Source organism: Mus caroli, chromosome 6 (assembly GCF_900094665.2).
Source record: "Mus caroli chromosome 6, CAROLI_EIJ_v1.1, whole genome shotgun sequence".
Lineage (NCBI taxonomy): Eukaryota > Metazoa > Chordata > Mammalia > Rodentia > Muridae > Mus > Mus caroli.
Window position 1 is genome coordinate 83805747 of NC_034575.1, and position 13979 is coordinate 83819725.

The following is a 13979-nucleotide window of genomic DNA, read 5'->3' on the forward strand; positions in this document are numbered from 1 at the left end:
AAGAAAAGAAAAGAAAAGAGGCAACAGCATGGTGCTACTTGCTCGAGGAGCATGAAAGCCAGTGGAATTGCCTGCAAAGCCCAGGGTCTCGGGAGAGCTGATTAGAGCCAGAGGTGACATTTCAAAGCAGCAGGAAAGCAGGGACTTTGGCGAGCTGCAGATGACCATTTTAAGCAAATGGAACTGCAGGGCTATCCCAACCTTATCCCATCTTTGAAATGAACTCCTGAATAGACTTCTCAGAATCACCAAATAGACCTCCTGGGCCTGCACTGGGGTCACTCAAGGAAGTGTTTTCTCAGGTGTTAAGCCAAGTATGAACTAAAAGAGGCAGTAAAATGTTATACAAAGCAAAACCCCTCAGGGGTACACAAGGATGCCGTACCCCTCTCTGGGAGGACTGTCTACCACTGACACCCATAATTAGCAGGCAGTGTGAAGCAAATCCTACAGTGTGAAGCAGTTGGGACTACAGAAGCCTCTGGGATGCTGTACAGCCTCACTGGAAGCCAAAGCTGTAGATCCAGTGTGGCTGAGCACTGGAAGTGGGCCAAAGGGACACTTTCAATGCCCATCACTGGGGAGTTGATTAGAGCCCAACCTACACAAGAACAACCAAAACCAGCTGCAGGCAACTGTCTTAGCCACGCATTCTCCAAGCATTGGGAACACAGTGTTCACTGCAATGGTGCCAGGGGCAGGAAGCCATAGGGAAATTCAAGTGCCCTCTGACAGGATGAGATGAAGGACAGTGGTCTATCTGACAGGGCACTATGCAAACAGAATAAAGGTAGTATCCTTGCATATGTGGACATGTGCAATCCTCAGAAATGAGGGTGAACCCAAAGAGTAAACTGAAGGTGCANGAAGGCATCGCGCAATCTCCACACTTCACAGGAATAAAAGACCAGTATGTCATCTGAACATGTAAGAATGGATGGGTTGCAGGAAGGAAACAAGAAAGGTGTGTCCCTCAAAGAGCAGGACTCCACAAGCACTTCTGCATCTGTTATCTTTTGTTCCTCAAAAAGGGGCACAAAGGTGGGCTGGTGAGATGGCTCAGTGGTTAAGAGCACTGACTGCTGACTGCTCTTCCAGAGGTCCTGAGTTCAAATACCAGCAACCACATGGTGGCTCACAACCATCTGTAACGGGATCTGATGCCCTCTTCTGGTGTGTCCGAAGACAGCTACAGTGTACTCATATACATAAAATAAATAACTAAATCTTGCCAGGGTGAGATGTCATGTACCGACAGGGGAATCCCCAGAAGCCACAGAGAAAGAGAGACCCTGTCTCAGACAAAGTGGAGGGCAAGGACCAGCATGCAGGGTTGTCTTCTGACTGTGAAATGTACATCATGCCATTCATGGAACCACAAACTCATGCATACACACACACACAAAGGAAAAAACAGGAAGCAGGGAAATATGGTAAAATATTAAATCCTAAACTGTGGCCACATAGTTGTTATATTTTCTGTGAATTTTCTGTCTCTTTCAAAATAAAAGGAATGGTTGGAAAACTCTCACTAAAAAGCTAAAANAAAAACAAAAACAAAAACAAAAACCAAAAAACATTTTCTAGAAACAAGAACCTTCTGGAGGACTTAATAGGTTTCCAAATGTGAGTGTGGGAACCATGCCTCAGGGTCTCCAAAGTCGGAGAGACCCATATGCTTCCAGCACCTTGGCCAGAGCTGGACTCACAGTCATTTCTCTGCAGCCTCAGGGACCAACTGATGATTGGCAGGTGAGGAAGCAGCTGTTTTCTCTGCAGCCTCAGGGACCAACTGATGATTGGCAGGTGAGGAAGCAGCTGTAGNAGCAGCAGCAGGATTGAAGTGAGGCAGCCTGTCATGGGGAGCTTCACTTCTCACTAGATACACACTGCCTTTACTGGTGAGAAGATCCAGGCTAAGAAGGAGAAGGTAAGGTTGGCTGGTGTCTTAGGGTTTCTATTGCTGCAATAAAGCACCATGACCAAGAGCAACTTAGGGAGGAGAGGGGTCATTCAGCTTACAGGTCACAGCCCATCCTCAGGGGAAGCCAAAGCAAGACTCCAAGCTGGCAAGAACCTGGAGGNATGAGCAGAGGCCATAGAGGACTGCTTGCTTTCCTGGCTAGCTCAGCCTGCTTTCTTATACAATGCAGGACCGCCAGCCCAGGGGTGCCATCACCCTCAATGGGCTGGGCCCTCCCACATAGATCAGTAATCAAGCAAATGCCATACAGACTTGCCTACAGGCAAGCTGATGGAGGCATCTTCCCAGTTAAGGTTCCTCTTCATAGATGACTCTAGCCTGTGTGGAGTTGATCAAGAAAGGAGGAGGAGGAAGAAGGGGAGGAGAAGGAAGAAGAGGAGGGGGAGGAAGAAGAGGGGGAGGAAAGGAAGGGAGGAGGGAGGAAGGGAGGAAAGGAAGAAGGGAGGAAGGGAGGGAGGGAGGAAGGGAAGAGGAGGGAGGGAGAGAGGAAATGTCAACCAGGACAAGTATAACCAGATAGTCTCTTGAGGTGCTAGCTCCCGAATAATGACAGAGACCTTTTATTAATTATGGAAGCTTTAGGCCTTAGCTTACTTGCTCCCATCTAACTTAAATTAGCCCATTTGCACTAATCTCACACATGACTCATTCCCTCTCCTCAGGTTCAGTCTCACACACCCAACCTCCTCAGTGTCTGGCTGGCACACCCTCCAGTGCCTGACATTCCCCGAGTCCTATCTCTCCCTGGATGTCCTACCTCTCCTCTCCTGCCTCAGCACTTTATTAAACCAACCAGAAGATGATGGAGGGAATGCTTAAAAGATATGACGCAGCCATATGAATACCAATACCCAAGTCGGGTCTGCTCTCAACTCTCTGCCTGCACAGAAATCAGCACTTGAATAATAAAAACAACCATCTTTACATGGTGCATAAAAGGATCCCACACACACACAAGCAGCTTCTGATGGTTCTTGTTGCTCTGCAGGCTAGGATGTCATGCTTTGTTTGAGACAGCCCTGTGACTTATGATGCTGTGCCCTTCACCTCCCCAAGATGCAAACCATCCTTTCTCATGGAGAGTCTTTCCATCACCTCAACAACCCCGAGCCTACCAACACAGCACTACCATGCAGAGTTACAGCCTTTCATTGGAAAGTTCACCTTTAGTGAGTAGACATTTTCATGTCTGCATTTATGCAACTCATGAGACGGGAATCCAAAACCACCCACCNGAATGGAAAGGAACAAAATTCTGCNGGTGAGTGGATGGACAGATAGGTGGGCAGATGGACAGACGGGCAACTGGAGAGCTGGATGGATGAGAAGGTGGGTGGATGGANGGACAGATGAATGGGTCNATGNACAAGTGAATGTGCNTAGTATCTCATTTAATCAAATGCCAACAGATCTTATTGACGAGCCTTAAATCTAAATATATCCTAACTTTTCAGATCTAGTCACGTCATAAAAGCACAGACCCATCTTGACTCACGCTGAGACTTTTGCTTCTCCAGCATGTTTGTTAAGCTGGTCAACGATGGTTTCTCAATGAGCTCTTTGATCTCCATCATGGTTGCTCCACTCAGAGAAATGGGTGTCTTTGAAATGGTCCGTCTAGAGAAACCTCACAGAGAAGAACAGTAAGGAGAAAGCATACAGGTGGCATCTCTGGAGAGTCTACTCGCTGGCCTGTCCCTACTTCTTAAAACCATATCCATAGGGATAGCCTAGGGCTTTTGTCAGATGTGAGTTATCCCTCGGGAGCCTGGAGCAGCCTGAGACTCCTTANATCTGCCAGTGGGCCACACTTGCACAAGTAGAAAACATGGAAAATATATATAAGGTACCTAAAACTATGAGTCATCTAAGAACCCACAAGACTTAACCACATTTCCAGGAGGTGAATGTCATCTCCGCTTAAGTCTATAAAGAAGGACGCCTGGTTAAGTAAAAAAAGATAGGCCGAGATCATGGGAGGTGGGTGATGGCAAACAAAGGTCAAATATCTCAAGTTAAAATGCAAATTCAAATAAAAACAATATGTCAGAATTGTTAGCTAGGTCTGTTGCTTGCACACTCAGGAAGACTGGGCAAGGAGAATGGCCCAAGCTTAGAAGCCCGAGCGAAGAGAAATCTGTCTGCATGGGCTCTTGGCTATCCTCAACCTGCCCCAGACCATAGCTGTGTTTCCATTCTCTACCCCTGCTTCTCCAGAACCAACCTGGGGATCTGAGCTCTGGAGCTGTGACTTTCTGGACGCCCTTACTGAGGCTACACAAGCTGAGACTGTGGGCTGAACTCCTGGCTGCTCCCAAATCCCAGCTTTCTGACTTTGTGAAACTCATGAAAGCACTCGTCACCTTGTGCCTATAGTGGAGCCTGATAACCAATCCAAGGTTTGTGGGTCAGTCAAGGTATACAGCACTTCCTGCAGAGACAGGGTGCCTGGTGCACCCCAAAGCACCGCCTCCATTTCCTTCCCTGATCTTTCCTTTTTCCTTGGTTGTCTTAGCGTCACTTTAACCAAGACCAGCAAGAAAGTGTCCAAAGACTCAGAGCAGGGCCAAGGAGGAGGTGGNCTTACCCCAACNCCACGCCACCTAAGCAGCTAGTCCTTACCTAGACAAAGGAGACTCCTCCATCTTCAGTAACTTCTCACACTCCTCATCATTCTTAGAAGGGGTTTCAGGCTCTGCTTGGTGAGAACCAAATGTTAGCAAGAGTCTGCAAGTTTCACTCTGTGCTAGCTCAAAGCAAATGATGTCCCTGCTCATTTCAGTGACACATCTGCGGGCAAAGGCTTGACACAGCAGCATCTTTTAGAAAGAAGGGCTTGCTCGTGAATGAAACATACAAACATGATTCATTCCAAGTATTGGGCAAACAAAGGCCAGCAGACCCCTACCAGCCAAGGAGGAGGAGAAGGATCTGCTATAAGTGTCCCCTTCAGTCCTGCTTATGAATATGTTGTAGAATGTTGAAAGCACTCTGGGAGTCTCAAGTTCCCAACAAGGTGGCTAACTGTTTTATCTGTGGGGTGTGTGTGTGTGTGTGTGTGTGTGTGTGTGTTTTAAGTTGTAAAACAAATATCCATTAAATCTGCCGCATACTGGCTCACAGCTGCAATTCCAACATTTAGGAGCCTAAGGCAAGAGGGTTACTTCAAACTCAAGGCCAGACCAGCCTGGCCAACTGGCCTTCATAGTGAGTTCTAGGCCAGCCAGGCTTACTTAGGGAAAGCCTGGCTCAAAAGAGGGAGGAGGAAGAATGAGAAGGGGGAAGAGAAGAAGACAGGGGAGGCCAGGGCAGGTCGAGGAAGAAAACTCCAAATCAAGCCGCCCAAGGGCACTGGAGCGATGAGCAGACAGGCATAGGATGCCGGGGGTTGGGGGGGGGGGATGCAAACTGAGCCGGTCNCCCGGCACAGAGCTGAGCTCAGGTGTCTACAGCCCTCANTCCTCACCTTGTGGAGACTTCAAGTGTTTTTCTGCCTTTTCTTGGTCACCTGGTAGGTTCTCCTCTTTCAACTCTTCGGAGATAGTGTTGGTTTTACCAATGGAAACTAAAGACAACTTTTTATGACTCAAAACCAAATGTTTCACTTCCTCTGGAATGAGAAAATGGATTAGTCAAATATGCCTAATGGACATCTGCCACACCCAGTCCTCTGACACCTCCCAGGGACACACAGCAGAAGATGAGAGGATAATCTATGACACTGCCACCAAGTACTAGGTCACACACTTGCANCTGTGTGTGACATGCCACTGGCTCTCTGCATCTCCGCAAGGGAGGAGTTGTCCTCCAGACATGGAGTACCTGATGCTAATGGGTAACTCTTCTGTATCACAGCCCTTAGAACAGTGGTTCTCAACCNATGGGTGGCCAACCCCTTTGGGGTCACATATCAGATATTTACATTATGATTCATAACAATAGCAAAATTACAGTTCTGCAGTAACGATGAAAATAATCTTATGGTTGGGGGTCACCACAACCTGAAGAGTTGCATTAAAGGGTCACAGCATTGGGAAGGTTGAGAACCGCTGCCCCAGAAGAACCAAGCCCACAAACACTCTTTGATCCTAGCCAGAGAGCTGCACCCCCTTGCCAATCTCTCTCTCTCAGCATGGACCCCCCCCCCAACATATGACAGTGTTAAGCATTCCATGAATGCATGGAGTGAATGAAGAGCATGAAAAAAACTCAAGAAAGAAGGGGGAGAGGGGAAGAGGAGGTTAAATTTGACTCATGGTTGAGGTATCCTTAAGTGACAAAAGACAGACCCACAGAAAGGTTATTAATTATGACCACCTCTGGACCAGACACTGTGTGGTTTTAGGTTTTCCTTCCTTTTCCTACACATTTCTAAATCGTTTTTATATAGTGAATATCCACTGTTCCTTTAATGGGAAAATATATATTTAAAATAAGAGTCAGGGACACTAGGCTTGGGACAGGGTTTAACAAAAAGCTGTCACTGTGGCTACAAGGTAGATGCCAGGGTCCCTCCCTGCAGGGCCCAGACCTCCTTCTTCTGACCCAATGGATTCCAGGGCCCTTTCACTACACAGAGCAGAAGCCACTGCCCCACACCCGCTCCAATGGCAGCAGACATGCACCAGAAGAAATCCAGGCCCAGGTCAGGCCCTGGAACCCACAGAAGACACCTAAAGGGTTTTTCCTTTGGTCCGAGTGGCAAAAGTTATTTATTGTTCCCGTTTTCTCCCATAGAAACTCTCCAATTATTAGTTTAGATTTAAATCAGTGATTCTCNGTGAGCGGTGACTTGAACCATTAAGGACATCTTGCAATATAGGAAGGAATTCTTGAGCCTAGGCGCTGCTAATGTTNTCCTCAGGAAAGCCCACAACCAGGAAGCACCTGGCCCAAAACTTCCGCAAAGCTCAGGTTACCAAGGAAAACTACAACCAAGCCTGGGGTNTGAAAGGCAGGCAACCTGGGAAGCTAATGTTCCCTCAAGGTTTCCCTGGAGAGCTGGGGTGTGGCTCTGCCCCGCCCACTGCTGTATAAGGGTGGTCTGCAAGGGTGGGTGACTACACTTACCTGAAAGCCAACACCAAAGGCAGCACAAACCCCATTCTGTGTCTCTAAGCATTAGAGAGAGTGTCAGGATTCGCACCCAGCACCCGCTCCTCAGTAGCACTTCATTCTGGTGTTCAGGTTCTCCAAGAACAACCCCCTCCCTCCTGTTGCTTGAGTCCTAAGAGACCACTCTCACCACCTTGCCAGTAGCATGCTAGTGGAATGGGTACTAATTTCTCTTTCTTACAGATGAGAGGAATGTTTAAGAACTCGTCCACATTCCGCAGCTAGGATAAGAAGGGGATGGGACTAGATGGCTNGGACATCACATCGTGAGAATCCCTATCCCTCCCTCCTTGCTGCTTCAGGGAAGTTCAGAAGGATCTGATACTGCTATACTCACACAAGTAAAGGTCTCTGTTGTTAGGAATAGCCCTGTAATCCCAGCACTAGGGAGGTTGAGGCAGAATAATCAAAAGTCCCAGGACAGCCTGGGTGACTTAGTAAGATCTTGCTTGTCTCCAGTTAAACTTGGGAGAGGGGTACCAAGAAGGTTGGTGGGAGCCCAGGAGTACAGGACCTTGGTTTCCACTCCCACCACCACCCCACCACGACAACAAAAGCCCTCTGAAGTGGGTTGCATATGGGTGTTAGCGTGTTGACCTGAGAGAGGTGGGGTTGGGTATGAGCACACATGTTTGGAGGTGAGGGTACATGCAGGGCCAGAGGCTGAGGCTGGCTACCTTCCTCAGTCACTCTCTCCCTTAGTCTTTGAAACAGACTCTCACTAAACCTAAAGTTCACCANCTTGGCTAGACCTTGATCTCAAGTTCCAGAGACCACTTATCTCTACCTCCCACAAACCGTGGTTACAGATTCAAGTCAACACCCCCACCCTTTCTACATGAGTTTTGGAAGGTCAGATTTGGGTCCTGTTAGTTTGTTTGTTAGTTCGTTTGTTTGTTTTGAGGCAGGGTTTCTCTGTGTAGCCCTGGCTGTCCTGGAACTCTCTCTGTAGATCAGGCTGGCCTTGAACTCAGAAATCNGCCTGCCTCCGTCTCCCAAGTGCTAGGATTAAAGGCGTGCGCCACCACTGCCTGGCCATTTGGGTCCTCATAGTTGCATTGCAGGCATTTCCAACTGAGCCATCGTCCCAGCCAGAGGAGGTACAATTTTTAACATTCTGTTTCTTTTTCTAGTACTATAGAAGAAACTCAGACATGCAANGCTTGCCCATTAACCACTGAACTGTACACACAAGCCAAACCTTTCTTTTGTTTCTTGGTATCCTTATTTACTTTTGAGTCAACACACGATATCAGTTTGGGGAGACAACCCAGTGACAGTAACTCATATCAGAGCTGCTCTGGANCGAAAGTTCACCAAAGGTAAAGGAGGTATATAAACACTGCCCAAGTACACAAGCACATTGTGACTCCCCAGGTATGCCCTGGGTGGATGTCACAGCCCAACACAGAAAGCAATATGTGCATCAGGCTAATCTCATAAGGACACAAGGAACACTGGCTTTTTACTCTGATGTTATAAATTTAAAACCTCTCATCTTAAACGCTTGGGACTTGGAGCACTTTTTCAGATTTTGGAATGTTTTCATATTTNCAAATGAAGAACCTTGGAGGAAGAAGCTCAACTCTAAACAGGAGATTCCTTCAAGGTGTGTGAACACTCCATTCATAGTTCTGAGGAGATGCTATAAGGCAGTGGTTCTCAACCTGTAGATCGAGACCCCTTTGGTGAGGGTCAAATGATCCTCTCACAGAGGTCACCCAAGACCCTTAGAAAACACAGATATTTACACTATAATCTATAACAGTAGCAAAATCTTTAGTTATGGAGTAGCAATGAAAATGTTATGGCTGGGAGGTGACCACAACCTGAGGAACTCCGGTAAANGATCCAGCATTAGGAAGGCTNGTACTTTGATGACCCTCGTCTGTCATGTGAATTCAGCTGTGGAGTTTTCCACTTGGGCCATCCTGTCAGGGCTCAGAGAGTATCAAACTTGATACCACATCAGCCTTTTAAATTCNTAGACTAGGTACGACGTCCAGCCTGTAGTGAGAAAACACAAGTCGCCAGAAACATTTAAAATAGAAGCAAAACTGCCAACTTACCAAGAGACTCCAAGTCTTCCGAATAGGCTGAGGCCTTCACCCGCTGGTACCTGGCTCTTTTTGAGACTCTGTCTTTGGTGTCCCAGAGCCTCAAGGTGATTTTGTGGAAATTCAGTTTCTTTAACAATTCCTTTGTCATGTTGACATGAAAAGTTTGGCTCCATGACACCCAGACTTTGTCGTCATCTCTCCATGGCTTTACAGTCTGTGTAAAATACCATTCAGACACAGTGGGAGATGAAGGACCAACCTACAGATTAGGCACTTCCCACTGGCCTAGCCCCGGCAGCACAGTAGGGCTGATGCCCTCTCTGTCTAGCTGGCTTCTGGGCTTGCCTCTCTCCTAGCTCTCAATCACAGGGAAGTGAGTCCTGAGCACTGGACAGTGTCCCCGTTACCCGTTCCTTGAAAACGGAAATCTAAGCAAGTATATGCATAGCGCCCTTGATGGTGACTTCCAAGCAATGGCTCTAAGTCAAAGCATCCCAGGAGTCTTTATGTGTGCATGTATGTTGATATAAGTCTTGCACATGAACAGTCACACACACGTATGTGTGCATAGTAGGAAAGAACCTTCTGGGCCTACAGTGAATGCTCAGTACTTAAAAAAAATTAAAATAAAACTAAAGCCTTGTTTGATGACACATTCAAGAACCTACAGAGTAAAGATATCTAAAGAGGTCATGTAATTGCATTTGTAGGACCATTCTGCTCTTCTCCTTCTCATTCCTTAGTTCTGAGGTGGCCTCACTTTCCCACATATCTAGAAAACTCCACTGCTGAGCCTGCTGCAGGTCAGTGGGACACAGTCTGCATCCTGAGTGTGAGGCTCCATGCAAACACACACACACACAGGCACACATTCACACATGCACACACACACCACTCACCTTTGTTCCCGACTCCAGAAACACTTTGGCTACGTTAGGAAACACCACAACATCAACTATTTTGGGTTCTATGTCATCAGGCAGGAAAAAATACTCAATGTGGTAGAATTGACGAGCCTTTCCAGCCCGGGTTTCTGATTTAGCAGACTTCTTTTTATCAGGTACATTTGGGGGTTTTCCCTTATTACCTAGAAGACACAGGTTTAATGAGCCTTGTTTTAACTTAGGGGAAAGAAGGCCTAGCCCCACTGCTCCCTGAAGGCAACAAACATTGCTATGGTTTGGAAACATCTCCAAGGGCCCAGTGCCCAGTGCCAATACCAGGAATGAAGTAGAAACTAAGAGTTGGACTTCATTAGAGAGTGGGTCAGTGCAAGTACATCCCCAGAGGTGACACTGGGATGTCAGCATCTCTTCCCTCTGTCTGTCTTTGACCACAACCCCCACCATGGCTGACATTGAGAGGAGTGGTTTCCTCCACAGGCAGTTCCACCAGAGACAGTATCCAAATTAACAAAATCAGAAATGAAAAGGGGAGATGTTATAACAACAGAAACTGAGTAAATTCAAACAATCATCAGATCCTACTACAAAAGCCTATATTCAACAAAACTGGAAAATCTGGATGAAATGGACACTTTTATAGACAGATACCAAATACTAAAGTTAAATCAGGATCAGATAAACAATCTAAACAGTCCCATGTCCCCTAAAGAAATAGAAGCAGTCATCAAAAGTCTCCCAACCAAAAAAGGCCCAGGACCAGATGGTTTTCCTGCAGAATTCTAGCCGACCTTCAAAGAAAACCTAATACCAATACTCTTCAAACTGTTCCACAAAATAGAAACAGAAGGAACACTATCCAATTCATTCTATGGAGCCACAGTTACACTGAGTATTCTTCCTTGGAGATAAAGCAGTTTCTGTCTAATCAGAAACTTTTCACAACTTCCTTTCATAGAGAACTTCATAAGAGTTTTTTTTTCCTACTTCTATCATGTTTAATGTTCTGAATAGATTTTAAAGACAGACTGGGTGCATATTACTTTTAGCTTCAGAAGATATCATGTATATTTAAGAGGCATTTAACTATTATAAATTATTTTGATAACTTAAAAAAAAAAAGAGTTGCCTTGGTCATGGTGTCTGATCACAACGGTAAAGTCTTTATTAACCAAGACACAGTACAACTGCCCAGAGAATTTGTTCAGATCCAATCAAGGTAAATCGAGAAATGAACGAATGGCCAGAAATGGCAGTGCACACCCAAGGTGGTTTGAATAGGTATGGCCCCCATAGACTCAATGTGTGAATGTTTGGCCATAGGGAGTGGCACTAATAGGAGGTGTGGCCTTGTTAGAGTCGGTGAGGCCTTGTTGGAGGAAGTGTGTCACTGCGGGGAAGGCTTCGAGGTCTCAGATGCTCAAACCTAGGCTCAATGGCTCACAGGGTTCTTTTCCTGCTGCCTTCAAATCAAGATATAAAATTCCCAGCTCCTTCTTTAGCACTATGTCTGCCTGTTTGCCTCAGTGCTTCCCACCATAATAACAGATGAAACCCTGACACTGCGAGCCAGCCCCAGTTAAATGTTTTCTTTTATAAGAGTTTTCATGGTCATGGTGTCTCTTCGCAGCAATATAAACCCTAAAACAACCCCTTTAATCCCAGCAGTTAAAAGGCAGAGACAAGCTTATATCTGTTAGTCTGAGGCTAGCCTGGTCTACTTTAGCTAGTTTTAGACTGGCCAGAGCTACACAATGAGATCCTGTCTCTAAAAAAGAAAATGAGAAGGAGGAAGAGGAGGAGGAGGAGGAAAGAAAGAAGAAAGGAAAGGAAAAGAGACATGAGCAGATAGAGTCATTTTTCTATTACTAGGAGGGTACATTATTCTAATCCTTAAAAGGGCAATTTGACAACAGCCATCAAGCAATTTTAAGTACATACTTTGAGAACAATTCTACTTCTTAGAATTAGGGCTACAGAAGTTGAAGAGACTCTGGCTAGCTCAAATGTGGCGAGCATGGCTCTGGAGCGTCTTGTCCTTCTCTCCTCATTCCCTCTGCCTTGCTAAAAACCATCAGATTACAGTCCTAAAGCTAGCCATCAAGGTCTAGTCCCTTATTTGGTCACTTCCTCCCATTGATCACAGGAGTCACCAAAGGGGGATGAAGCTATCCGGCTCACAGGCTCCTTTGTATTCACTTCCTGTCTGCAACTCTCAGAATAGCGCTGCCCACATTTAGAGTTANTCTTCCCACCTCAACCTAATCTAGACAANCCCTTGCCCACATACCTGGCTGTTTCTTTCCATGACCCAAAAGTCCATCAGGTTGGCAATCAAGATAAACTATCATAGGTTAGGTTTACCCTCTGTTTGCACCAGCCTGTCCATAGTAAGCCAGTGTGTATGAAGTACTACATCTAGCAAGAAGTAAAACTAAAGGCTTGGAACAGAGGAAGAAAGGCCACTTGTCCAGAGCCCAGCCTAGACTGGCAACCTGACGAAGAAACTATGACTCCTGCTTGCAACCAGGGAGGGTGGAGCCCCTTTTGTGTCTGCTACACTACTATATTGTTGTGTAGTGTAAAATCTCTTGACTCAAGAGATTTTAGCCAATGAGTCTGGGATGTGTCTTAAGCAAGGCATTGGGTAATGGTTTATGAGAACCAAGTCTTAACTTTTGCAGAGATTGTTAAGCTGGGGTGGGGAAGAGGAGAGAAGAGGGGATGAGAAGAAAAGGGGAAGGGAGGAGAGAGAAAGAGAGGGTAGAGGTAGAGAAGGAGAGGGTAAGGGAGGAGAGGTGAGGAGGCCTGTTTCTTGTGGCCTCTGAGCGAGCTAAGTGCAAGTCCCACAATCACTTCCATGCCTAACCAATAGCTGGGCCCAAATTGTCTGTCCTTTATCTGACCTCTGCCTCCATTGGTACCAACTACTCTAGCATGGGAGGGAAACGGTGGAGGGAAAGAGATATGGAAGCCAGTCATGTGCCACCTTGCTAAGAGGCAAAGTTCTTCCTTAGCACCTACCTAGCAGCACAGGGAAGGCCAGTGAGATCTCAAATCTGCAGGGGACAATCTGGGGCACATCAGAGTTAGAGATGCAGGCAGGCCCCTCTGAGGAATGCAGGCTGCTGCTGAACTGGTCCTCAGAGTCCCAATCATGGGCTGGGATCCTGGATTTCAGGTTCTCCTCCGTCTCGCTTTCGCTGGCCACGGAGTGGGGCCCCATGCTTGACCCTTCCTCTTCCTCCCAATCCCAGGCCTGCAGGGACATGGTGCACAGCACTNGAATGGTCCTGGTGGGAGACAGCAAAGATCCCAGGAGTAAATCTGCCCAGTGCAGGAAGGCCCACCCTCCCAGTCCCATCTCTGTCCTGTCTCCAATGTCCCAGGCTTTGGTAGAGGCCTGCTTCACAGTGAGTGCTCCACAGATGGAAAGAAGGAACCACCAGAGAACTGCAGCTGGCAGTGAAGGATCAGTGATGTTTCTCCGACCTGAGTTCAGTTACTCCTCGCTCAGAAATCAGGAGTTGGTCAGGGGGTGCTCTTGGCATACCGATCCAGGTGAGCCTAGGTCACCACTGACCCAGGGGGCACCAGAAGACAGGGATCTGACTCCTTTTAAGAACGTGAGGCAGAGTCCCAGATGTGGCAACAGCACAGAACTGGCAGCTCCCGCTTGCAGAAGGGGAAACTGAGTGGGCCGGGTATATACCGATCCCTGGGAAANTGACTTAAAGCGAGATAAAGAGTTCTGNCTTGGACATCACTCAGGTTTCGAGACACAGAACTCTAGCTAACAGGAAGTCGGTGCCTGGGGGACCTGGGACGTCTGGGGTGAAATAGAGGCTGAACCCAAGGCTCGAGGGTTACCTGTGAATAGGCACACCGGTTGACTCCTGCACCTGCTGCACAGTTACA

General features: G+C 47.0%; 1 protein-coding gene across 1 annotated transcript in view; it reads right to left on the minus strand.

The window, feature by feature from the left end:
- The window catches only part of Kiaa1257 (KIAA1257 ortholog), a 45143-nt gene extending 31170 nt beyond the window's left edge, over positions 1-13973 (minus strand). Inside the window, exons 1-8 of the mRNA XM_029478225.1 lie at positions 13932-13973; positions 13086-13354; positions 10059-10246; positions 9169-9373; positions 5451-5594; positions 4607-4679; positions 3480-3601; positions 504-601 (exon numbers count right to left, since the gene is read on the minus strand). Of these exons, the coding sequence (XP_029334085.1) occupies positions 504-601; positions 3480-3601; positions 4607-4679; positions 5451-5594; positions 9169-9373; positions 10059-10246; positions 13086-13332 (1077 nt within the window). The 5' untranslated portion in view covers positions 13333-13354; positions 13932-13973. The remainder of the gene's footprint in view (positions 1-503; positions 602-3479; positions 3602-4606; positions 4680-5450; positions 5595-9168; positions 9374-10058; positions 10247-13085; positions 13355-13931) is intronic.
- Between the last annotated feature and the right edge of the window lie 6 nt (positions 13974-13979).